The sequence below is a fragment of the Chanodichthys erythropterus genome, chromosome 20 (genome assembly GCF_024489055.1).
Source record: "Chanodichthys erythropterus isolate Z2021 chromosome 20, ASM2448905v1, whole genome shotgun sequence".
Lineage (NCBI taxonomy): Eukaryota > Metazoa > Chordata > Actinopteri > Cypriniformes > Xenocyprididae > Chanodichthys > Chanodichthys erythropterus.
The window spans coordinates 23,108,899-23,134,488 of record NC_090240.1 but is presented as its reverse complement, the minus strand read 5'-3'; the positions used below and the strand labels follow the sequence as shown (position 1 = coordinate 23,134,488).

Genomic DNA, 25,590 nt, shown 5'->3' with positions numbered 1-25,590 from the left:
CAGTGGGGACGCCCACTCGCCCACCACCCCTCCAAACACACTGAAGATGAGTTTGCGTGTGCGTCCTGGTCTGTTTTCAGGCTTTTTACGGGGGAGAGCAGTCACGGGGCACATCTGGAGTGCTCATCTGCCCAGCATGCAACAGTTATAAATCACTACCCCTGTGTAAAACTGGGTTATACAAGTCAATGCAGGGTGGCCATTACAGTACGGTTCCCCCCAGCATCAAATAAACTTTCTGCATCACAGGACTATCTGCTGCATATGTGCTCAATAAAAAGACTCATCCATCCACTGTCCTTCCATTTCTCCTGCCTTTCCTGCAAAATGGCCACACGGAGTCATTAGGGATGTGGCTGTAATAACAGTTGTCCTATACACATTGAAGAGCAGAGGCTGTTGATTTATAGGTTCAGTTAGAGGGAGATCAGAAGTTTGATAACATATAATTATCTCAGCCCTGGTGGCGTAGGGCCTCTGGACACAGCGTAATTGAACAAGGTTGCTCTGATTTATGACCTCTTTGAGGAAGTTTGGTGGCTTGTTTTGTAAAAGGCCCGGGAAGCTATATAATTGGTGGCGTAGGTGCGCACTTCACTAAACCTACAATGAAGCAGAACAGAAGAGATCTGCTCTCTTTAAGGATATCAGGGATCAATGTCAAAGGACAGTGACAAAGCATTCTGAGAGTTTATGTCTGTTTATTGGGGCCATATTGCATAGTCTTTTGAACAATGCTTTTGCCATTGTACTTTTAAGACTTCTGTATGCTAATGATCACTGTTCGGCATCCAATTTCTGGAGTTTTTATGATTGCTTTTTGTGAGGAAAAGACATTTTACAGAATTTGTTCATTATTATGACATTAGTACTAAACCATGAATGTGTAGACGTAATAATATTATTATTATAATATTTAATATTTATTCACATTTTAAGTTGCTGTATTATATCAACTTATATGCAAGTATTATATGCAAGTAAATCATGAAATGTAAATAAATCTAAAAATATATACATAAATAATAAAATAGTATTTTTAGATTTAATTACTTTACATTTAATTAATATTTACTTACATATAAGTTGATATAACACAGCAACTTAACATGTGAAGAAATATTAAATACACAAATGTTATATATATATACACAAATGTTATATATATATATACACAAATGTTATATATATATATATATATAAAATAAAATAATAATAATAACCAGTCAAATTATTAAGAGAGCAGATCTTAATTATCCAGTTCCATTAGACAAATTCTTAATATTAGTATTGCTGTTTAATTATAATTATTAATTATAATTATTTATATATATTATTTATCTATTTTTTACTTTCACCTTTATGTATTTAATATTCATTTGCATAGTCAAACCAAAAATTATTCAGACGTTTTTGATATTTTTGATATATTTCTACTAGTGGGTGAAGGATACAATAGTTCATTTATGTAAGTGAGGATAGCAAAATAAAGTAAACTGTGACATATTATACCCCAAAATTCTTAATACAGTGGACTACAGTAAAATTGATAGAAATTTGGAACCAAAAATTATTCAGACACTTTGACCTGACCATGTTTTGCTTAAGTGTTTTCTGACATAATTAAGATTATTTTTTTCTGACAGTTTAACTCTGAGATCTTGTCATATTTTATTACATATTTTATTATTAATAAATTGGTTCGACTGCATGTTAAGTTGCTTTATTATATCAACTTATATGTAAGTAAATATTAATTAAATGTAAAGTAAATAAATCTAAAAATATACATAAATAATAATAATTTATGTCTATATACATACATTATTATAATTATAATTATTAAACAGCAATATTAATATTAAGAATTTGGCTAATGGTTAATATTTCTTATTATTAATTAATTATCATTTTTATTTATTTAATATTTTATATTAATTATTTTTTTATTAATCAGAAGGAGAAAAAACGCATATTGGCTTGATACAACATGAGGGTGTGTACCACAGTTCTGTGAATCAAAGTCAGAAATGCTACAGAAAGAGATTGTGACTCACTGTTTCCTCTTGTCTGTCTAGCATTCAGATAGCTCTGAAACCAGAGGGACAGCAATGCACAGGGTCCAGACTTCCTCTAAGACTACTCTGAGACACTGAAGCTCTGTTCTAAAACCTGCCTTTCTGTCTACATAGGCAGCTATCTTATGAGGTTTCGCTGTTGATAATAATAATAATTAATTATCTGACAAATTAATATTATTTTGACTCATTATTGTTCAAATTATTAAATAATTATTTTATTCATATAAGTTGCTATAATTATTATTAATATTATTATTATTTACACCTCATAAGTGGGCAAGCTGAAATGTTCTACATGGGAAGATACTTAAATCACGCAAAAAGCACTCTGCAAATGAACTTACATGCCACAGTTTTATACTTAGGGTTATGTGAAACTGTGAGCTACATTAGTCCTAAAGAGTAAACAGGGTGTGATTATTTCAAACAACAATAAACTACTGTGCGCTAACTCGCCGTCCCACCCTGCACACCCTTACTGAGAAACTGCTTCCTTGGTGTGCTGGTGAGCGTTTTTCCCTGGCACTTCATCATCACACACACACACACACACACAAAGAGAAGAAAGTGTTGCATCTCAGACCTCTGTGTCTCTGCACCCATTATCCCTCTGTGCTGGAACACACAACCACACTTGGCAGCATCTTCATCAGACAGCAGCCAATATTTAGTCTGAGCTGGCTTTCGAGACATCGATCACAGGAAAAGTCCAACACTTATCACCAACATGCACATCAGCACAGTATTTAGTATCCTGTGAATCATTTGGGTCATTGTTGAAAGGTTATACCATTAATGGAAAAAAGTTCTGTGATATGTGACATGAAATCCTACTAGGAAGTTGTCCTGCAGAGTGATAATATATATCAAGAGCTTTTATAAAAACATTTTGCTTCTTTTATTAAAAAAAAAGAAAAGAAAAAAAAAAGCATTCAATCTGCTTTTTGGGGGGGCATGAATGACTAGTCGATTTATCTTAAGGAAGCCTTGAATAATTTGCTGGTTTCAGGTTTACCTGATTTCAATGAGCGAGACATTTAGTTTCTGTTCCATTATGTTACAGTCCATTAAACGGTGTTTGAAGCAAAGAACATGACTTCAGATTGTGTAACTTGATACACTTCTTAAGTCTTTAAAAACATTGAAAACAATGGTGATGGTGGGATGCTCAAAATAAAAATAAAAAACATTAAAGAAAGAAATGTGACCACATCTAAAGACATCCATCTGCATGGACGGATGAAATGCAGGATGAATTTAAAGGTAACTTCTCCTAGAATGTTTTAGGGGCTGTTTACATAACACCGTTTTAACTAAAAATGTAAAACCTTTCATTTACACGACAACGGCGTTTGGGTGCCTGAAACACAAACTTTTGAAAACAGGCTTCAAAGTACAAGGTTTGAAAACGGTCTCCGTGTAAACAACAAAAACGTGAATATGTGAAAACGATGAAGTCATGCACATGCGTATTACATGTTAAGTCTATAGCGTTTCATCGCCATCTAATGCCTGACAACAGAATACAGCGTTTTTAGCCATTTTCACGGATTCGTATGAATGGTGATCGTTTTGACAATGGTGTCGTCTGACTTTAAACAGAAAACTCACAAGGAAAAACTTCTCCGTTTTAAGCATATCGTTGTTGTGTAAATATGGAGACTATTAAAATATTTTTCCTTCCAAAAAACAAAAAAAACAAAAAAAAAAACACACTGATGAGCCAAAACATGACCAGTTACAGGTGAAGTGAATATCATTGATCATTTCCTTACATATTCAGGACTGGGTAGGTTATGTAACCCTGCTACCCAGGTCCTACTCACCCCGCTCTGTGGGGCCTCGAACCTGGGTCTCCGGCGTGCGAGTCGGACGCTCTAACAAGGAGGCTAAAGGCTGCAACCTCTAGTGTCAGTCACTAAAGCATCTCTTGAGACCAGAGGAGCGATGTTTACTCGCACAGTGACTACTAGCTGGCCTCCATTACAGTTAGATGGTAAGCAAACAATCATTTCTCGTAATACTGTGGAATAAGTCAAACTACATTTTTATGGTGGGACAACATATAGTGCATCGCACTCTGCTGCATTTGGGGCTGTGTAACTGCAGACCAATTAGAGTGCCTATTCATGACACTTGTCTACCTTCGGTGTCGGAACTGGACCTTGGAGCAGAGAAAGAAGGTTGCCTAGTCCAACGAGTCCCATTTTCTTTAACATCACATGGACGGCCGTGTACATGTGCACCATTTAGCTGGGGAAGTGATGGCAGAATTCACTGTGGGGCAACGACAAGCCGGTGGAGGAATTTGATACTTGGCCAATGATCTGCTGAGGGTTCAGCCATTCACATTGATGTCAATTTGACACGTGCCACTTACTGTACATAAACATTGCTGCACACCAGGTACACCACTTCATGACAATGGTGTTCTCTGGTAGAAGAGGCCTCTTTCGGCAGGATATAGCACCCTGCCACTCTGCACACATTGTTCAGGAATAGTATGAGGAACATGATGAAGAGCTCAAGGTGTTGCCTTGGCCTCCAAATTCCCCAGATCTCAATCCAATTGAGTATCTGTGGGATGTGCTGGACCAACAAGATCGATCCATGGTGGCTCCACCTTGCAGCCTACAGGACTTGAAATATCTGGTCCTAGTGGCAGATACCACAGGACACCTTCAGGGATCTTGTAGAGTCCATGCCTCAGAGGGTCAGTGCTGTTTTGGCAGCAGGCGGAGGACCCAACAGCATATTAGGCAGGTGGTCAATGTTTTGGCTCATCGGTGTATATTATAAAAACATATAATTGTTTTTATACATAAAAATATTTTTACTAAAAATCTTCTTTCTCCAGCTTTGTTGTTGTTGACCAACCAAAGTGCAAGCTGTTAAAGCTCCGCCCTCTTCTGGAAAGGGGGCTGGGAGCAGCAGCTCATTTGCATTTAAAGTGACACACAAAAACAGTGTGTTTTTGCTTATACCAACAGGTGCAAATTTGACAAGCTATAATAAATGATCTGTGGAGTATTTTGAGCTGAAACTTCACAATCACATTTTTATACATAAATATATTTTTACCAAAAATCTTGATGTTGATTTAAAACAATTACATGGTCATGTAATGCATTACATACCCATGTATATATTTGCATGCATGCCTACATGAATAAGTTATTAGTGTATCTGGGTGCTGATGACATGCCACGCAGCAAAATGCAAGCCAGCGTTATTTAGTTCAATGTCAGCATGCAATTCAGTCACAAGGAAATTATTTGGAGAAGCATAGTACATCGCTGCCCTATTTTTCCCAACACTTGTGTTCATGACGCACTTTGTGGTTGAACTCATTTAAGCAATTGCAAGGAAACATAAGAGAAATATTTTTTCACATTCTAAACTAGAAAACCTGCAGGTTGTTTAATCTTGCCTGAACACAGCTACAGTAGGAACAAAACCAGACCAGGTGGCAAATAAGACATAGACCTAATAAAGCAGAAACTCCCTACAGGGCAGGAATGTCCAGGTGATGTAATGGTTGATTTTATATGTTATGAAAGGTGATTGTAGCAATTGCTGCAATGGTTTGGGCAGTAAATAGTATATCCTTGACATCCTAAATCAGTTATTGCGTTATACAATCCAGAACAAACATGACACTGTCGGTATGTCACCACAAAACTAATTATATGTTTCCCAGACAAACATTAGGGCTAATCATAGACTATGCAAGCTCTATCAAAAGTAATGAATACTGACACACACAGTCCTTTTGACTGTCAGAAGTTGTGAATGGTACCAAAAAAAATGAACCGTATAGTACCACTTTTTTGGGACCCTTCTATTGGGGTACTTCGCCCAGTAGTCCGGTACCTAAAGGGTGGAGCTAGACTAACTGCAGAATTTTGATTGGTAGACAGATAATCGTCATTTACGCATGCTACAAGCAGAATGAAAATGAGGTGCCATTTTTTAAATATATAGTTGAAATTCAATACCGTTTTTAACACAATGTCGACGTGCAGCAAAGTACCATTGTACATGCCGAGAAGCAAGAACAAGATCTGCTGTATGTACTCTATTGTTGTTTACTGTATCGCTTTCTTCTTTGCACAAGAATGACATCGATTGCTACTTTCCGGCATTCACCTAATCAAGTAAGGGTACTGTTGGCGGTGGAAACGCAAGCCAGATCAGGGTTTGCTGTCCCAAATCATACTGTACTGTACCACTAGGTGGAAATAAGCCATTAGACCTTGTTCGCTTGGCGCTCACACAGTCATTTTTAACACTGAATGTAAAGATAAAAAACAAAAAATTGCTATTTTGATGTATATTCATAATGCAAACATTTTATGGTATTTCAGAGTCAGAGGTGTCAAAACACACCAGGGTTCGGATGGCAGCGTTCACACTTATTCAAATGAACCGCACTAACAGAGCAACCAGTTTGTTTTAATCAAACCAAACGTGCCAAGTGTGGCAAACACACCCTAAAGGAATAGTTCACCTCAAAAAGATTATTATTAATTCACCTTCATGTTGTTCCAAAACCTTTTTCAGTGGAACATCAAAGTTCAATTTCTGAAGAATACTCTAGCCATTCTTAAAGTTAGTGAATGAGAATTAGGTCCAAAATAACAAAATGGCACCATAATAGCATCCTTTTGTGTAAGGAACAGAAAAAAATGTAAATTGTAACTGATAAATGTTACATTTTAAGACAATTTAAAATATATTTTTAATGACATTTAAGTCAAATTTAAATATAACTGAAAACAAGACATCCATCCCTAGCTCTCTCCCTAAGGGCCCAATATACTTCAAGTGAAATCAAAGAGCGAACTGGTGCGACATAATTTTAAAGGGGTGATTGATTATGATTTCACTTTTTAAATTTAGTTAGTTTACGCCAGACTGCTTCACAAACAAGGGTGTGTTGTGTTCGTTTCGGGAGTTCAAAACAGTTTGCCAAAGCAAACCTTCCAGACAAGTTTGCTCTGGATGGTAAACACCATCAAACTACCATTGGTACATGAAGATAATGTAATAGCAAGGTGTGGCTCTAAAACTCCACCTTCTCTGACATGGCAATCTTCTTCTGTTCAGTTGATCGAGGTAAGAAATCCGCAAGTAAAAACATAAATACACTGAAGAGTCGCTTTATAGTAGAAATTGAAGTTGTAATTCTAATTGAAAGAGACACTGACACTGTTCTTTATGTTTAATACTGTAAAACTGCTTGCTTTAAAACGATCTATTGTATAATGTGTTATATAAATAAACATGACGTGACTTTACTGGGGTACTGAATTCCAGAGCTGGTGCAAACATATCCATATTGCTATGATCAGATGCTTTCTTAACTGCTGTTTTCTCACCGCTGTCATTTTTGTTACGTTTATATTGCTATTGAAAGGAAAGCGTGCAGGACACATTAAAGGGTTAGTTCACCCTGTCATTTATTACTCACCTTCGTTAATCTTCAGAACACAAATTAAGATATTTTAGTTGAAATCCGATGGTTCAGTGAGGCCTCCATAGGGAGCAATGCCATTTCCTCCCTCAAGATCCATAAAGGTACTAAAAACAAGTTTAAATCAGTTCATGTGAGTACAGTGGTTCAATATTAATATTATAAAGTGATTCAAATATTTTTAATGCGCCAAAAAAACAAAATAACGACCTATTTAGTGATGGCCGATTTCAAAACACTGCTTCAGGAAGATTCGGAGCACAAATGAATCAGTGTGTCGAATCATGATTCAGATCGCATGTCAAACTGCCAATGGCTGAAATCATGTGACTTTGGCGCTCCGAACAGCAGATTCGACACACTGATTCATTTGTGCTCCAAATCTTCCTGAAGCAGTGTTTTGAAATCAGCCATCACTATATAAGTTATTTTGTTTTTTGCCACACCAAAAATATTATCGTCGCTTTATAATATTAATATTGAAGCACTGTACTCACATGAACTGATTTAAACATGTTTTTAGTACATTAATGGATCTTGAGAGAGGAAATGTCATTGCTCCCTATGCAGGCCTGACTGAACCATCGGATTTCAACTAAAATATCTTAATTTGTGTTCCAAAGATTAACAAAGGTCTTACGGGTGTGGAACGGCATGAGGGTGAGTAATAAATGACAGAATTTTCCTTTTTGGGTGAAATAACCCTTTAAAAAATTCATCTAAACGCTGCTCTCAGCAGTGTGGGTGACATCAGGATGTTCGCTAACAGTATATCACTGGTCACACATTTCAAACATTTTATACCCCTAAGCGAGGAACGAAAAATAACTCTAAAGGCCACGAGTATATCGGGGCCTTTAGAGTTCATTACAGTTCATGAGAGAAGTAGCAATGTCCGATTCACAAACAAAATGTTCTTTTGTGTCAGATCTTTTCAATGAATCACTTAATCCACGTAACAAAACCGGTACGAATGATTCATTCATTAATCATTAATTTCTCCAGCTTAGTCTGTTCCTTATACAAACACTTGGTACACAGCGAGTCATCTGGACCACATTTGTGATACGTTCATGGATCTTTTAAATTATTTTGGTATTTTGAAAGCTTCAGTTTCTATTTATTGTAATTGGATGGACAAGATCAACCAGTAAATTATTCAAAATTTCTCCTTTGTTCAGTACACTATCATTCAAAAGTTTGAGGTCAGTAATTTTTATAATATATATATATATAAGCAAGGATGCAATAAAATTATTTGTTCTTTTGAACTTTCTATTTACCATTTTCTATTTTACCTGTGCAATAATTTTAATATTAATGCTTTTATCTTTGATCAAATAAATGCAGCCTTGGTGAGTACAAGAGACTTATTGTGAAAATATTTTGAAATCTTACACATCCCAAACTTTTGAACAGTAATACAAGTCATTCAGGTTTGAAACAAAATAAGGGTTAATAAATTATACCAGAACATTCATGAACTTTAATTTACAGATAAACTATTCCTTTGGCAGCACAAATCTGTAATTACAGTTACAAAACAAGTACGGAAGCTCATTAAATTTATTTCTTGTAAACCACGAAGTAAATTTGTTCAGTATGTTTTGTTTTTTTTGGATTATCTTGCCCAAACAGACACCTGACATAAAACACATAATTGAGAACATGGTACTGACGGTGCAGGCTGAGGGAGATGTTGATGGTCTTCTCCTCTGTGAAGCTCTTGGCATTGGGGAACTTGGCACACTTGAGTTGAGTAGCAGCGGGAGAGTCACCCATGTGGATCCAGCACACGGTCTCCTGGGCGTAGATGAAGTCCATAGCGGTGGTCTGCTTAGTGTTGATGGAGATGGGGTTAGCTCCACTCAGGGAGGTGGCTTGGATGTTCTGAGAGTTGGCTATGAGGAGGTACGGATGCCGATCTACAGGTTCTTAAACAGAGATGAGAAAACATGGTGGGGAGAATGAATATGACCACACAGAGAGCAAGACAATCTGCACAAAGGATCAGCAAATATTGTGTGTTCACTTCCTACCATTCTTGGCCTTGCAAGAGCGGTTGTCTGGTTGAGGCAAGTAGCCCTCCACACAGCTGCAGGTGTAGGAGCCATCTGTGTTTGTGCATGTCTGACTGCAAGTCCCGTACACTGCACACTCGTTAAAGTCTGATGCAGAGAAAGCCATATCGTTGGAAAAAGTCACATGCTCCATGTTTAATACTTCTACAGTCATCAAAATATTATAAAAATCACAAAAGATATTGCCATTAAGTAAAGGTGCGGGATTCAAAGCTCACCTTTGCATGTCTTTCCATCTTCTCCCACCTCATAGCCATTCCCGCAGTAGCACTTTGGACCCGACAGTGTCACCGAACAGTTGTATTTGCAGCCCATGATGGTGCAGTTATGAGCGAACTCTATAGCACAAGAGATAGTGAGAACAGACTGTCAGCAGAGAATCATCCATTGAGAACCACACTGGATATAATGAAAAAATAAATGAAATATTAAACAAGAGATTAAAGCAACTAGTACTAGACGATAGCTAAAATTTTATTATTATTATTATTATTATTATTATTATTATTATTATTATTATTATATTATTATTATATTATATAATAATAATAATAATAATAATCATTTTATTTATATTGCGCTTTTCTAAAAAACCAAAGCACTACAACAATAAAATAAAAAATAAAATAAAATAAACAAAATAAAAAACAAAACAAAACAAAAACAAAACAAAAAACACAAAACAAAACACAAAAACAAATCAAACCAAACCAAACCAAACCAAACCAAAAAACAAGATAAAATAAAATAAAATGAAAAAAACATTACTGGTATGCATCTTGAGATAAAAAAAATGGCTCTGACATATTTTAAGATATGTCAGTGCACGTTGCTTTCAGTTAAAACAGCCCAAACATGCATTTTAGTCTGGGACTAGCGCCTCGTGTATGAAACCGGGGTAATGTAATGTAAAAATTAAATAAATGAAAATAATTACATAATAGTATAATATTAAATGAAAACAGGGAACAATGACATTTAATCATCTCTATAGGTGAACAAATATAACAATAAATAACAAAAAGAACAATATATACTTAAATATGTGCCACCTTACTTCAACAAAACCAGGTCATGTTAGCTCAAAAGCAGGTCATCTAGCTGTTTTTCTAGAACACAGATAAACCAGACCTTCATCAGCTTAGCCAAGGTGGCCTACCAGCCACAAACGAGTCAACCCCTGTGCCAACAAGCTGTTTGTCCAGCTAATCAACCACCTAAATCTACCTAAGATCGGCCTTAGTCTGTTACAAGTGTCTCTCTTATGTATGTGCGCACTTATCTTAGAGATATCAGAGAAATTGTATGGGATTTCCATGTGTGCGGTGTACAGTGAAAAGCTTTTAATGCTCTTATAGAGAAGACTTTAGGACATCTTGGAACAATATGAAAGCGCAACAGGGGCTTCACTGCTCAACCAACCAAAAACACATACACACAGAGCATATGATTAAAAGGTTTGGGTGGACACAGATGAGTGCGCTTGGTTTTATACTGTGGGTATTGCTGTGCTGCCAAACACTGTATCACTGTCCACCAAACTCTGTGTGAACTGCGGCTTCACTCAGACAAAAAAACAAGTCTCCACATGCCCACCGGATACACACAGGTCTGAGAAAGCCACATCCATCAAAACAGTGATTTTGTTTGATATGTTAATGTGGGAACGGTTCAAGGAAGTACACAATCACAATGGTAATATTTACTGAAGGAACTTCAGGATTTTTATACCCGACACATCCGTCTCGGTTGATCTGATCACAAGACGGCAGAGCTAAATATTGGTGTAACTGCAGTCTGAACAGTCTTGGTAAATGCATCATGACACAAATAGAGTTGTCAAAAGTACTGAAATTTTAAAAAGGTGACGCTTTGAGTGCTGTTGAGTGGATTCGCAAACACTTCTGATTGGCTATTGTGTTCATGCGCTCATCGGATATGTCTGTGATTGACTAAAATGATCAACGCACAGGAGCATTTGAATCAAAAATACAGTGTCACATTCTTACTACTATCAATGTTGAAAACAGTTGTGCTGCGTAAAATTTTTGTGAAAACCAGACTTTTTTTTTTCATACATAGAAATTTTTTTTGTAACAACGTAAATGTCTTTACAGTACCTTTTATCAATTTAAAGCATCCTGGCCAAATAAAAACATGAATTTCTTTATTTAAAAATTATCTCTGACCCCAAAGTTTTGAACGATAGGCTAAATAACGCAAAACAGTCATTATTATATGATTATTATATATCATTATTATTTTATCTCAGCAATAGTGTATAAATGATGGAAAACTAGAAGCCATGATTGCCATTATTAAGCATTCAGCCAGTTATGATTTGGAGAGACCACAATGTTCAAGTCCAATCGGCCCACAATGCATTGCAACACTGTAGGAGAAAAAGAGGACAGAGAGGAGGAGACAGAGACTCAACCACACAAATGTACGCACAGGGACAATGAGAGTCCTCATCACACAAAAGGCAGTGGTACTGAGGGGTACAATGGGGCTATTGTGGAATGTGTAGAGAGGAAGATGTGCAGGCAAAACACTACGGCCTGTATCGAATCAATTCCCCCACACCATCCAACCCCAGCTCAAACACACTGACCTCACACCCACAAACTACTCCAAACAGAGACAAGGGCGTTCAGGGCGTAACGCTTGCTAGCTGTCAGTCAGGAATGGGTCGAGATGAATCCTGCAGACTTTTTCTGTATTTTCTGGATTGATTTTTGGGAAAATCTCTGGAATTCTGCAGAATGAATCTGAGTATGGTAAAATGGGTGCACTACACTCTTCTAAGAAGCTGAAAGCATTATGGAATTTAAAAGTTGAATATTTACGAACATGCAAAGTGAAACTGGCAGAGATTCTGTGGAAAGATGCAGGACTTTCTGCACGCGTAGATTCCACGTGGACCTAGTCGTGACATATCATTAAAGGAATGCTGTGGGTTAAAAACAAGTTCAATAGCAGAGTTTGTGAAAACAAACTGAAAATGCATTGACAGTTAAAGACTTAGAATGGAAATTTATGGAGCAATGTGCAACGGTTCACCCATGACATCTATTGTAAGTCAATTTCTATCAACACTGAGTTTCTTTTGTTTATTTTCCGAAATGAGGTACAAGTCGAAACGATTTCTGAGGTATGCCACAAAAGTGGTCAATAGACATTTAACTATAATGGAACACAGCAGTGTTTCTCAACCAGGGGGCCAGGCCTACAAGAAAGGGGACCTCAGCAAGGGGCCCCAAGATATTTTAAGTCAAGACAAAACAACCGTTAAAATGAGCCAAAATGCCTTATTTTAATTCACCTCTGAACATTTTTTTCTTTGAAGAGCCAGTGTGTTGAAAAACATGGAAACTAATTTTAATTTCTAGAACAAGATAAGCCATGTAAATTAATAAAATCTTATATCTCCATGAACATTTCTATAATAAATATACATTTTCTATACATGTTTTATCAGGTAGAAATTGTGAGGAAAAAAGAATCCTTATCCTTAAACCTCATCCAGTAAGTCATGAAAAACTGGAAAAGTCATGGGGCCTTTGAATTTTGTTGTAGACAATGTGGGGTCTTGGGGTCAAAAAAGTGAACTGCTTTAGACCAATGAAATCCATTAATTCTCCAGTCAGTTGTGATCACTGGATAATCACCATTATTTTTAAGAGATTGCAGAAGATAAGAATAGAAATAGATTTTTTTTTTTTTTTTTCTTCTAAAGCACTATTTTAAACTTCCCAGACACTTTCAGGTTTTCCACACTCTTTGGGACTCTGAGAATAATACTTTAAGATAGAATTTACCTCTCCAATTCTCACAGCCATGCCTTGCGGGTATTTAGATTGGTATGCAGCCCACGTGTTTGTGGTTTATTGGTGCAACGAAAATGATTTTCTGAACTGTAAGAATGCGGCCAACATTCCATTACAATTAACAAACAAGACAGAGAGCGAGAGAAATAAAGATCGAGAGAAGGTTGGAAGGTTTAATACCACACCACAGAATCTCTCAAAGACGACAGCTACAAAAACGCTGGCAGCCAGACCTAAAATCAGTCTTCGACCGCACCATATGCAAACCACTCAACCTGTTACAGCACTACTAACAGCAGATCCAGGGTCAACTCTGATCCTGATGTCTGGAGCAGGAAAACCTCTTTAGAAATCTGATGATTTACTGAACATCCAGCACCCTCATTCTCAAGCCTGACCTAACACAAGCAAAGCATCAGGACACGCATCCTGCATGCTTCATGAGGAGAACAGGAATTGGCTGAAAATTTCATGCTTCCTTTTTTGGCACTTGTGAAATCTATTAATATTTCAGTTGACAAGTGGGAGAGCAGACCAGTTATGGGAAATAACTAACTAAAAGTAGAGATGCTATTGCATTTAGCTAGCGCAGCTGTTCCAGTAAAAGCTAGTTTATTCAACCTGTAGCTGTGAAGCATAATAAAACTCTACATCACTGTATTTGTCACATTTACTCACACAGCCTTTACAACAGAGCAAACTGCGGCAATAAGCAAATACTTTCCTAAAATCTCAAACAGCTTTGTAACGTCACTTTATCCATGTCAGTGAGTCAGTAAATTCCATCCACTTCAATTCAATACACTGGTTAAAGATGATTCATTTGAAAAATTACTCGCTTGTTTTCCTGGAACTCATTGAGCACCATATTATATAGTGTTTTGTGTGGTGAAATAAATCTATATCTAAATGCATAATATATTAGGATTCATAATAAATTAAGACATATGTTGTCAACCTATTACGCTGCTGCCTGCCAGCTGTCTGATCTACGCTCGGAGCTTCGTGGAGATTATCCTAAATCCTTCTCTTTATTCCTATTCGCATAATATAACTTTCTTATTTTTCACCAGATTACTTAACCTATTGCATAGTATTACTAAACGGAACGATTTATTACTAGCAATCCACCAGCGTAATCACCTAGTGTTAGCCATAGCCTGCTAGCTACCGTCTACTTTCTTTTTTTCCTCTAAACCAACCTTCCTTGTCGATTGAATGGCGGATTTATCCGATGTATGTTATTCTGATCTGTCCTCGCCAGATCGGGAAGCTGTGGAGACGTTGCTGCCCGGCATTCATCGATCCACCGCGAGGTACAGCGTCCCGCACATCACCCTCGCCCCAGGCACCGGCAAGCGACCGAGACATCCAGCCAGCGAGTCCCGTGTGCGTTGCAGTTTTTCGGACGGCGTTCATCAAACACACGGTCAGTCATGTCCGGCGATTATCATGTGTAGTAAATGCAACATGTACAGCTTAGCTCTTTCTGTCAGCAGTGAGACTTACACATGTGATAAATGCAGGGATATTGTCAGGCTGACAGAGAGAATCTCAGAATTAGAGACACGCATCCAAACTTTAATTGAGGATAGTGAGAATGAAAGGGCCTTAGATACTGCTTTGGATGCGACTAGCCTAGTAAACACTACACATTCGGTTCCGGTTGTAGAAGCCACGCAGCAGGCTAACTGGGTGACTGTGAGGCGGCATAATGGCAAGAACAAACACCACTCTTCCGTTCCGATTAGAACATCAAACAGGTTCTCCCCACTCAGTGACGCACCCACTGAAAATCCTGTTGAAAGTGCCCTAGTAATTGGCGATTCTATTACACGGAACGTGAAAATAGAGACACCAGCCACCATAGTCACATGTTTGCCGGGGGCCAGAGCACCTGACATCAAAGCAAATTTAAAAGTGCTGGCTAATGCTAAACGTAAATATTCTAAAATCATTATCCACGTCGGCACAAATGATGTTCGACTTCGCCAGTCGGAGATCACTAAAATTAACATTAAAGAGGTGTGTGAACTCGCAAATTCAATGTCAGCAAAAGTAATTTGTTCTGGCCCTCTTTCCTGTTCGTCGGAGTGATGAGATAGTTAGCAGGTTATCATCACTCAATGGCTGGCTGTCTAAGTGGTGTGCGCAGAATAATATAGGTTTCATAGACAATTGGAAAAGCTTTTGGGGGCAGACCTGATCTGTTGAAAAGAGATGGTATTCATCCCTCCCGGGGATGGTGCTGCTCTTCTCTCTAGAAATTTGGCAAATAGTCTTAGAGCTGAAACATGACAAACCAGGGCCCAGATCAGGACGCAGACAAACTGGCTAAACCGACCGTCTGCTAGCCGCCTCATGTCACAGAACTCAGATAATTCACAGCACATAGAAACACTTTCACCTAGATATTATCACATAGAGACTGTGTCTGTACCTCGAACTAGTAAATACAAAAACTTCCAAAACCTTTTAAGGGTAAAAATTTAATTGATGTTCAAAAAATGAAAATCACAGATAAATCAGATAAACAAATGATAAAGCTTGGGTTACTGAATATTAGATCTATTTCTTCAAAAGCACTTATTGTAAATGAAATTATCACAGACAATAAACTAGACTTGCTGTGTTTGACAGAAACCTGGCTAAAACCAGACGATTACATTACTTTAAATGAATCTAGTCCTCAAGGTTATGATTATCGACACAATCCTCGACAGAAAGGCAAAGGGGGAGGTGTTGCTGTAATTTATAGTAATATATTCAGAATCATTCAAAAGAATTTCAAATATAATTCCTTTGAAGTGATGGTGCTTTATGTAACATTATGTAAATTGACATTTGTGCTGGCTACTGTATACAGGCCACCAGGGCACCATACTGACTTTATCAAAGAATTTGCTGAGTTTCTATCAGAGTTAGTACTGGCTGCGGATAAAGTCCTTGTTGTTGGTGATTTTAATATCCATGTAGATAATAATAAAGACGCATTTGGATTGGCATTTGCAGATATTTTAAACTCTATTGGAGTTAAACAACACGTGTCAGGACCCACTCATTGTCGTAATCATACCCTAGATCTAATACTGTCGCATGGAATAGATATTGATGCTGTTGAAATTCTACAGCAGAGCGATGATATATCAGATCATTATTTAGTCTCGTGTATAATACAATTAGCCAAGGCTACAAAACCACCACCCAGCCATAAATATTGTAGAAAAATCACGTCTGCCACTAAAGATTGCTTTATAAATAATCTCCCCGAGCAGTTTCATCGCCTTAGTATACCTGACAACATAGAAGAACTCGATGCTGCAACAGAAACTATTGGCTCTCTCTTTTCCAGCACATTAGATGCGGTCGCTTCCTTTACGTCTAAAGAAGATTAAGGAAACTAATCCAACGCCGTGGTATGATGAGCACACTCGGGCTCTAAAACGAGCTGTTAGAAAAGCTGAACGTAGTTGGAAGAAAACAAAACTAGAAGTTTTTCGCCTTTCGTGGAAAGAAAAAATGATTGAGTACAGAACAGCCATAAGAAATGCTAGATCTACTTATTTTTCAAATCTCTTAATAGAAAACAAACATAATCCTAGGTATTTATTTGACACAGTGGCTAAATTAACTAGAAACAGAGATTCAACTGCTGACGTTTCCATAGAGCACAGCAGTAATGACTTTATGAACTTCTTTACTTGCAAGATTGATAATATTAGAGAGAAAATTATAAACATGCAACCGTCTACAGTTTCTCTTCAGACAGTGCACTGTAGTGTCCCTGAGGTAAAACTAGAATCATTCGCCGCTATAGAAGAGGAAGAATTATCTAAACTTATCAAATCATCAAAATCAACGACATGTATGTTAGACCCAATGCCGACTAAACTACTGAAAGAAATGCTTCCAGAGGTCGTAGGTCCACTTCTTGATATAATTAATTCATCTTTAACACTAGGACACGTGCCAAAAACCTTTAAGCAGGCTATTATCAAACCTCTTATTAAAAAACCTCAACTAGATCCGAGAGATTTAGTAAATTACAGGCCAATCTCGAATCTACCTTTTCTGTCAAAGATACTAGAAAAGGCAGTTTCAACACAACTGTGTTCCTTTTTAGAAAGAAATGGAATCTGTGAGGATTTCCAGTCAGGATTTAGACCATACCATAGTACTGAGACTGCTCTCGTTAGAGTTACAAACGATCTACTCCTATCATCCGATCGTGGCTGTATTTCTCTATTAGTGTTATTAGATCTCAGTGCTGCTTTTGACACTATCGATCATAACATTCTTTTAAAAAGACTTGAAAACTATATTGGCATTAGTGGAATTGCTTTGGCATGGTTCAAATCATACTTATCTGACCGTTATCAGTCTGTGGTAGTTAATGAAGAGATGTCGTATCGATCACAGGTTAAATATGGGGTACCACAAGGCTCAGTATTAGGACCGTTGCTTTTCACTCTGTACATGCTGCCCTTAGGAGAGATAATTAGGAAGCATGGTGTTAGTTTTCACTGCTACGCTGACGATACTCAGCTCTATATTTCCTCGCGCCCTGACGAAACCTACAAATTCACAAAACTAACAGAATGCATAGCTGACATTAAAAACTGGATGACAAGAAATTTCTTATTATTAAATTCAGAAAAAACTGATTTCCTAATCTTTGGACCAAAAACTTCCTCACGAAAAAACCTTGAATACTCTCTAACACTTGACGGGTGCTCCATTAAACCTTCGTCCTCAGTTAGGAACCTGGGTGTGCTCTTTGATACCAATCTTTCATTTGAAAGTCATGTTTCTAGTATCTGTAAAACCGCCTTCTTCCATCTAAAAAATATATCTAAATTACGACATATGCTCTCAATGACAAATGCGGAACAGTTGGTTCATGCATTCATGACCTCAAGACTAGATTATTGTAACGCTCTACTGGGTGGTTGTTCTGCTCGGCTTTTAAACAAACTACAGTTGGTTCAAAATGCGGCAGCTAGAGTTCTTACTAGAACCAGAAAGTATGACCATATTAGCCCAGTTCTGTCAACATTACATTGGCTCCCTATTAAACATCGTATAGATTTTAAAATCTTGCTACTTACTTATAAAGCTCTAAATGGTTTAGCTCCCCAGTACCTAAGTGAGCTCTTAATGCATTATAGTCCTTCACGTTTATTGCGATCTCAGAATTTAGGCCAGTTGATAATACCCAGAATATCAAAATCAACTGAAGGCGGCAGATCATTTTCCTATTTAGCACCTAAACTCTGGAACAATCTTCCTAGCATTGTTCGGGAAGCAGACACACTCTGTCAGTTTAAATCTAGACTAAAAACACATCTCTTTGCTCTTGCATACACATAACACATTATCAATACATTAACATTTTTCAAATCCGTTAAAGGATTGTTACGCTGCAATAATTAGGTCGGCCGGAACCGAGAACATTTCCTATAACACTAGATATACCTGTACATCAGAACAAGAATGGCATCTAGGCTAATATCTGTCTCTCTGCTTATCCTGAGGTTTGCCGGGTGCTGGATCCAGGCCGTATCCAGGTCAGATGGAGAACCTGCGTCTGGACCTGACTACAACGTAGCCCAGGATCCCCGTATCCGCTTACATATATTTATATATAATCGATTTTTAATCTCTATAATAAAAATGTACAATTCAGATTTTGATCTCCATATACATTTACATATATATATCTTCCAAGGGGTTTTTTCCCTCCTAGGACTTTTTTCCCAGTGCTAGCACGCTGGGTTTTTCTCCTAGGGGGTTTTTTCAACCCCTGGAAGTCAGCCGACATTGGCTTAATGTAGCACCATCTTGTATATGTTACATATTACCACGCTTGTTTGTACAGTTTTAACCACTTCCCTTTTTTTCTGTGCTTCTAATATGTAAAGCTGCTTTGAAACAATTACCAATTGTAAAAGCGCTATATAAATAAATTTGACTTGACTTGACTATTAAGTAATTGTTGTTGTCAACCTATTAAGTAATTCTTAAGTAATTGTTAATAATAATATATATATATATATATATATATATATATATATTTATTTTTTTTTTATATTAGGGCTGCACGATTATGACAAAAATCATAATTGGCGATTATTCCCTTGAAATTGTAATTGCGATTATCACAATTTACATTGAATGATGTTTTGAACAGCTTTATATCATTGTTTGAACGAATAATCATGTTTTGTTTGGTCTGTTCAAAGTCACGCTGGATTTTCTCCTCATTGAGAGGTCAATCTATCACTCTTTTCCATGTTTGTAGAGTTAGTTTGTGGATTAAATATATAGGCTGGTGTGGTCACAATACTGGAATTTCTAACTTCGCTATGATAAAAAACAATGTATACACTGTCATATAGATATTTTTAATATTATTTTTTATTTATTATTAGTCAAAAATTTCTTCTGAAGAGATCACTTTATATGATAAAGCTTTTAAGCTTTTCTCATAAATAAACGTTGATCAGTTACCATTACAATTATCTCACAAATATTTGCTAACTCAATGTATTTGTTTTTACAATGGGGTAATTGTGTTGCAATATATTACACAAAGCACAAGGAAGCTTGATTTCAAATGGTAAATTGAATTTAAAAAAAAAAAAAAACAAGTAAACAGTAATAAAATAAGAAAAAATTAACAAATTACTAACTATAGCACAAATACAACAGAATAAAGATAGAAATTAAATAGACTGCTTTCTATTTTCAGGAAGGTCTAACTGTAATAATAAGAAACTGAATTAAAAACAAAGTAGGCTAATCAAATGTAAAATAACATTGGATAATCTTCATTATAAAAATTAAATACAGATTAATCAATTAAAGTTACAGAAATTAATCAGTCAAAAGCAGTAAGTGATTTTCTCTTTGTTGATTAACAAAACAACATAGAGAGCGGCACGTTTATTCGGCTAATGTCCCTTTAAGACCTGACGAACACACGGACACATCCTTCCTGAACTGTTTTACATTAATACTCACCAAGATGGGCATTGTGATATTGTTTCTGAGTGTATTTGACCATTAATAAACCTCGAAAAGGAGGTTATTTTGGCACTTGAATGTCAAAGGCGGCTTTATTACGTGTCTGCGCTGTGAATGAGAGGAGGCGCGTGCGTCTCAACTCGCTGAGGAGAGCAAGCACGCGCAGCTGGTATTGGTGTATCGATACTGAAGATATATTTATTTATTATTTAAATTACTCCAGTTTTCAGTGTCACATGATCCTTCAGAAATCAGTCTAATATGCTACTTTTCAGCTCAAGAAACATTTAAAAGATTTCTATTTCAAATAAATGCTGTTCTCTTCTCTTCAAGAGTTTTTTTCCTAAGAATCCTGAAAAGAAAAGAACAGCATTTATTCAAAATAGAAATATTTTGAATGTTTCTTGAGCAGCAAATCAACATAGGCTATTAGTATCATCAGGGTGCGAATTTGTGAAAAAAACAGAGGGGATTTCTTTTTTTCTTTTTTTTTTGAAAATTTGTTAAAAACCACAGTGGAGCTATATAGCCTACTATTTTTGGCAGCTGTTACAGAAACATTTTTACAAAAAAATCTTCTGATTTAACCTTGAGATTTGACGCATTAGCTTAGATATTTGCACCACTACAATGACACTAATTCTTAATTTCTGTTAGAAATGCAAAATCAATCGGTAGTTATTAATAGAATAACGAGACATAAACCTTTACATTCAATCGCGTTTGGTCCCATTTATTTTTGATCACAGTGGACACACATACAAACTTTTAGTCCCAAAGTGCGCACATTTGTACAAAATCCACATACCTCAGATTTCATATAACCCTGCGTACGGCCCGGCTTTCATAATTACCGAGGTCAGAATATCTTGTTTTCTGGGGGGTACGAGAAAATTTAGATTTCCCTGGTGTACATGTGCATTTTTAAGACGTTTTAAGGCCAACAAATTGGATAATTTAAAATTTAAATTCCATGTCAGCAAATAGCCTACATGCATGCACAGTTTTGAGGCAGCTTTAATCGCATGTTTGGTAATTGTATGACTTAACTCACAACAGAACAATGACGGTCATTGTTCGTAGTTTCTTTTGCTCTTTATATAATAAATATGCAGCGCGCGCCGGCGCATTTGCACATGCAATTCTTGAGTGCGCGCCACGAGCACAGTATAACGGCTGATCGGACAGTCGTGTTAATTTTTCTGAGTTTTGCCGGACAATATCTCATCTGACCTGTTGTGTTCACTGAGGCTCCCTCGTCGTCACCTATAGCCTACATTTTCCTCGCTTGTTTGACTTACGCTTGGCGCTGAGGTAAAGCCGTGAATTCGCGTCTGAAAAGTGTCCGTTTGCTGTGGTCGTAAAGAGACAGTTCTATATAAACGCAGCGTTTTACTTGGTGATGTTTTAAAAAAAACTATTTTTTATTATTGGTATTTTATATGGTTTATATGGTTTATTTTTAACCCCCGGGGATAAAAATAATTCAGCAGAAGCAGGGATACATAGACCAGAATATGTCCGCCCGTATCATTATAAGATGTCTTCACTGTCACTTTTAATTAATTTAAAGCATCCCTGCTGAATAAAAGTATTAATTTCTTTTAAAAAAAATCTTACTGACGCCAGACTTTTGAATGTTAGTATATATAGTTAAATAGTAAATTATAGAATCACTGGATTGTATTTGGTTCTAGTTGTGAAGGAAAGTAACTATTTTGGCACTCTGCATGGGCATGTTACATCGAAAAATATAAATCTTGAACCACTTTATGGTACTTTGTAATACACTTTGCAGCATGTTTGTGTGTAGTATTTCTGATGTCTGAGATCTGGCTGTCTGTCTTGTGGCAGGTCCCTGCATGCTTGTGTGTGTTTATAAGAGCATGTATGTGTGTTTGGTAATAATTGAGAATGTGGGGGAAAAAAAATTCTGACAGCAAGAGTTCTTGTCAGGTCAGGGGGTTGATGAACTTCATTTCTGGTCTGTGTGGTGTGTTTGCTCAGGAATGATTGGAAAGATAAGCAAACCTTTCCTCAGAAAACAGATTTAGGACATACAAACACACCAAAGTTGAAGTTCATTGACTCCTAACCGGATAAAAACTCTTGTTGTGTTTCATATGAAGATGTCCTCAAGATGAACTCAAACAAATGGCAGAAACAAAACCAAAAAATGACGGTGCAAATTAATGGAATGTCCCCCCTGAAGGACATCAAAAAAAGATGATGATGGTGGTGGTGGGGTGGGGGGGGTCAAAGAAAGAAGCTACATGTAAATATGAAGATACATGTATAGCTTGACTAATTTTACATCGTTATTTTGGCCACCCCTGAAATGGGTCATACAATTAACATTACCTGAGCAGTTGAAGGCCATTGTTATTTATAAAGAATATAATTAATTAATGTCATTTTTAATGTCATTTTTCACACTCTGAAAAACATTAATTGTCCTATTTATCTAGCAGTACATTGTCTAATCAATACTCCTGATTGCCCTCCCTGTTCTGTCACAATAATACGCAGGAGCCAAACTCATCCATCAGTGCAGTGAAAACACTGTGAAGCCCTACAGCAGAATAGAAACAAATGGATAAGCCATTGCCCAGAATGATATGCTGTTGCCAAAGCTGAGCTCAGATAAAGTTGAAAGGCACAGTGGCGTTTGCCAATAGCAGTGCAAAGTTCTATTTTAAAGGGCTAATCGTTCTTGTAAGTGCTGCGTATTTGCCTGCATGTGTGCACATTCTCTTTTGTGAATAGGTCAGCTAAACATGAGCAGAGAAACAGTCGGCTAATATGAAGCTAACAGAGCAATAACAGGATAAACACAGGCACCATGACCACATTAGCAAAGTCAACGAAACTGCATTCGCAAACCATTTAGCCTGTAATGTTCGATGAAGGAAAAAATTAGGACCAAAAAAAGTAATTATAAGTAGTTAGGTTGGAGGGGCTGAAATATAAGAAAGCTTTTTAGAGGAAGAGAAAGCTATAACATTTGGATGAAAGATTATGAAGACCAAACATGAGAGTGATTGTGCACATGGAGGAACTAAATGGGGTCATTTTGATTTCATGCTGACTTATTACTGAATTATGAGTAGCTTGATCTACAGTTAATTTCAAAGTAGGTAAATCATGATCAAGGTAACATCTGAAAAAGTAGCCATCTACTGTACTTTTTCAAAAAGTAGCTAACTGCACTACCATTGAATGGTTTGAGTTTGGTTAGATTTCTCTTATGCTCACCAAGGCATTTTTTTATAAAAAAAAAAAAAAATACAGTAAAAACAGTAATATTGTGAAATACTATTACAATTTAAAATAACAGTTTTCTATTTTAATTGATTGTACAATTATTTACTGAAAAGTTTACTTTTGTAAAATATATGTATATATGTTGTGACTGTCACTTTTTTTATCAATTTAATGTGCCCTTGCTGAATAAAAGTATTAATTTCTTTCCCAAACTGACCCTAAACATTTGAATGGTTTTGAACATTTGGTTGTTGAAGTTACTTAAAGTGTTAGTTCACCCAAAAATGAAAATTCTGTCATTAATTACTCACCTTCATGTCATTCCACACCCGTAAGACCTTCGTTCATCTTCGGAACACAAATTAAGATCTTTTTGATAAAATCCGATGGTTCAGTGAGGTCTGCATTGCTAGCAAGATAATTAACACTTTCAGATACCTAGAAAGCTACTAAAAACACATTTAAAACACTTCATGTGACTACAGTGGTTCAACCTAAATGTTATGAAGCGACGAGAATATTTTTGTGCGGCGGAAAAAATAAATAAATAATAATGACTTTATTCAACAATATCTAGTGATGGGTGATTTCAAAACACTGCTTCATGAAGCTTTGAAGCATTGCGAATCTTTTGTTTTGAATCAGTGGTTCGAAGCGTGTATCAAACTGCCAAACTCACGTGATTTCAGTAAACGAGGCTTCATTACATCGTAAGTGTTTAGATTTTCAATTTCAATGGTTCACCACTGGGGGGCGTGACTTTGGCAGTTTGATACGCGCTACGAACCACTGATTCGAAACAAAAGATTTGTAAAGCTTCAAAGTGTCATGAAGCAGTGTTTTGAAATACTGCTGAATAAAGTTTTTTGGTGCACAAAACCACTGTAGTCACATGAACTGTTTTAAACATGTCTTTAGTAGCTTTCTGGGCATCTGACAGTGTTAATTATCTTGCTGGCAATAAAGAGGCCTCACTGAGCCATCAGATTTTATCAAAAATATCTTAATTTGGGTGTAGAATGACATGAGGGTGAGTAATTAATGACAGAGTTTTCAAATTTTAGGGGGGTGAACTAACCCTTTAAGGAGGTAATAATGTAAATTGATGATGCTAAAGCCCAAAGTTTACTTCAGCTGTCCACGTACCGCGATGGTCCGAGTGACGTACGGTACCATTGGCAATTAATGAAACAAACATTACTAAAGTCAACAGATTTTACTAAAAGACTAATCAATGTTTGTGTAAAAATAAAAGAATGATGTTGTCATCTTTCTAAAGTCATTTTTACCCCCTCTGTAATTTGGCTCCAAATCTCAGGTGAAAATTGTCATTTTGATACAAAATAGTGGATTACTCAGTAAATATACATCCATGACATTTAATATCTTGGCTTTAATCACTATTTAGGTTTGTCCTTCTTGAGAACAAATATGATCAAAATAAAAATTTTGAACCGGGGAAGTTTCTAAAATTTGGTTGATTTGACACGCCCTGTAATTTCCGCAATCACGGAATCCATTCATAAAAACGGAATTTACTATATAACGTGGAATGTCACGGAATTTGTCAAATTTTTGATTAATGAATTAAAAGCAGGTCAGTACACTTAAATTAAATCGCGATATAAACTAGTGTCTGTGAATATTAAACCGCAAAAAGACTATTTAAACATGAATCCTGCATGCCTGTGTGACTCTGAAATGAATGATGCGGAAGCGCAGTTTCATTTACCTCAAACTGCCTCACACACAATTGCGCGGGGGCGCATGCACGCACGCTGAAGCACATGCGACGCTCGCGGTGTTTTCGTCCTCTGTCGCCTCACTATATG

At 36.7% G+C, this 25,590-nt stretch overlaps 1 protein-coding gene across 2 annotated transcripts in view; it reads right to left on the bottom strand.

Annotated features, from left to right (window-relative positions):
* lrp1ab (low density lipoprotein receptor-related protein 1Ab) overlaps nt 1-25,590 on the bottom strand; it is a 141,928-nt gene that overhangs the window by 58,215 nt on the left and 58,123 nt on the right. For both annotated transcript variants that reach the window (XM_067371536.1, XM_067371537.1), the window contains exons 4-6: nt 9,857-9,976; nt 9,597-9,725; nt 9,237-9,491 (exon numbers count right to left, since the gene is read on the bottom strand). In XM_067371536.1, coding sequence (XP_067227637.1) covers nt 9,237-9,491; nt 9,597-9,725; nt 9,857-9,976 — 504 coding nt within the window. The remainder of the gene's footprint in view (nt 1-9,236; nt 9,492-9,596; nt 9,726-9,856; nt 9,977-25,590) is intronic.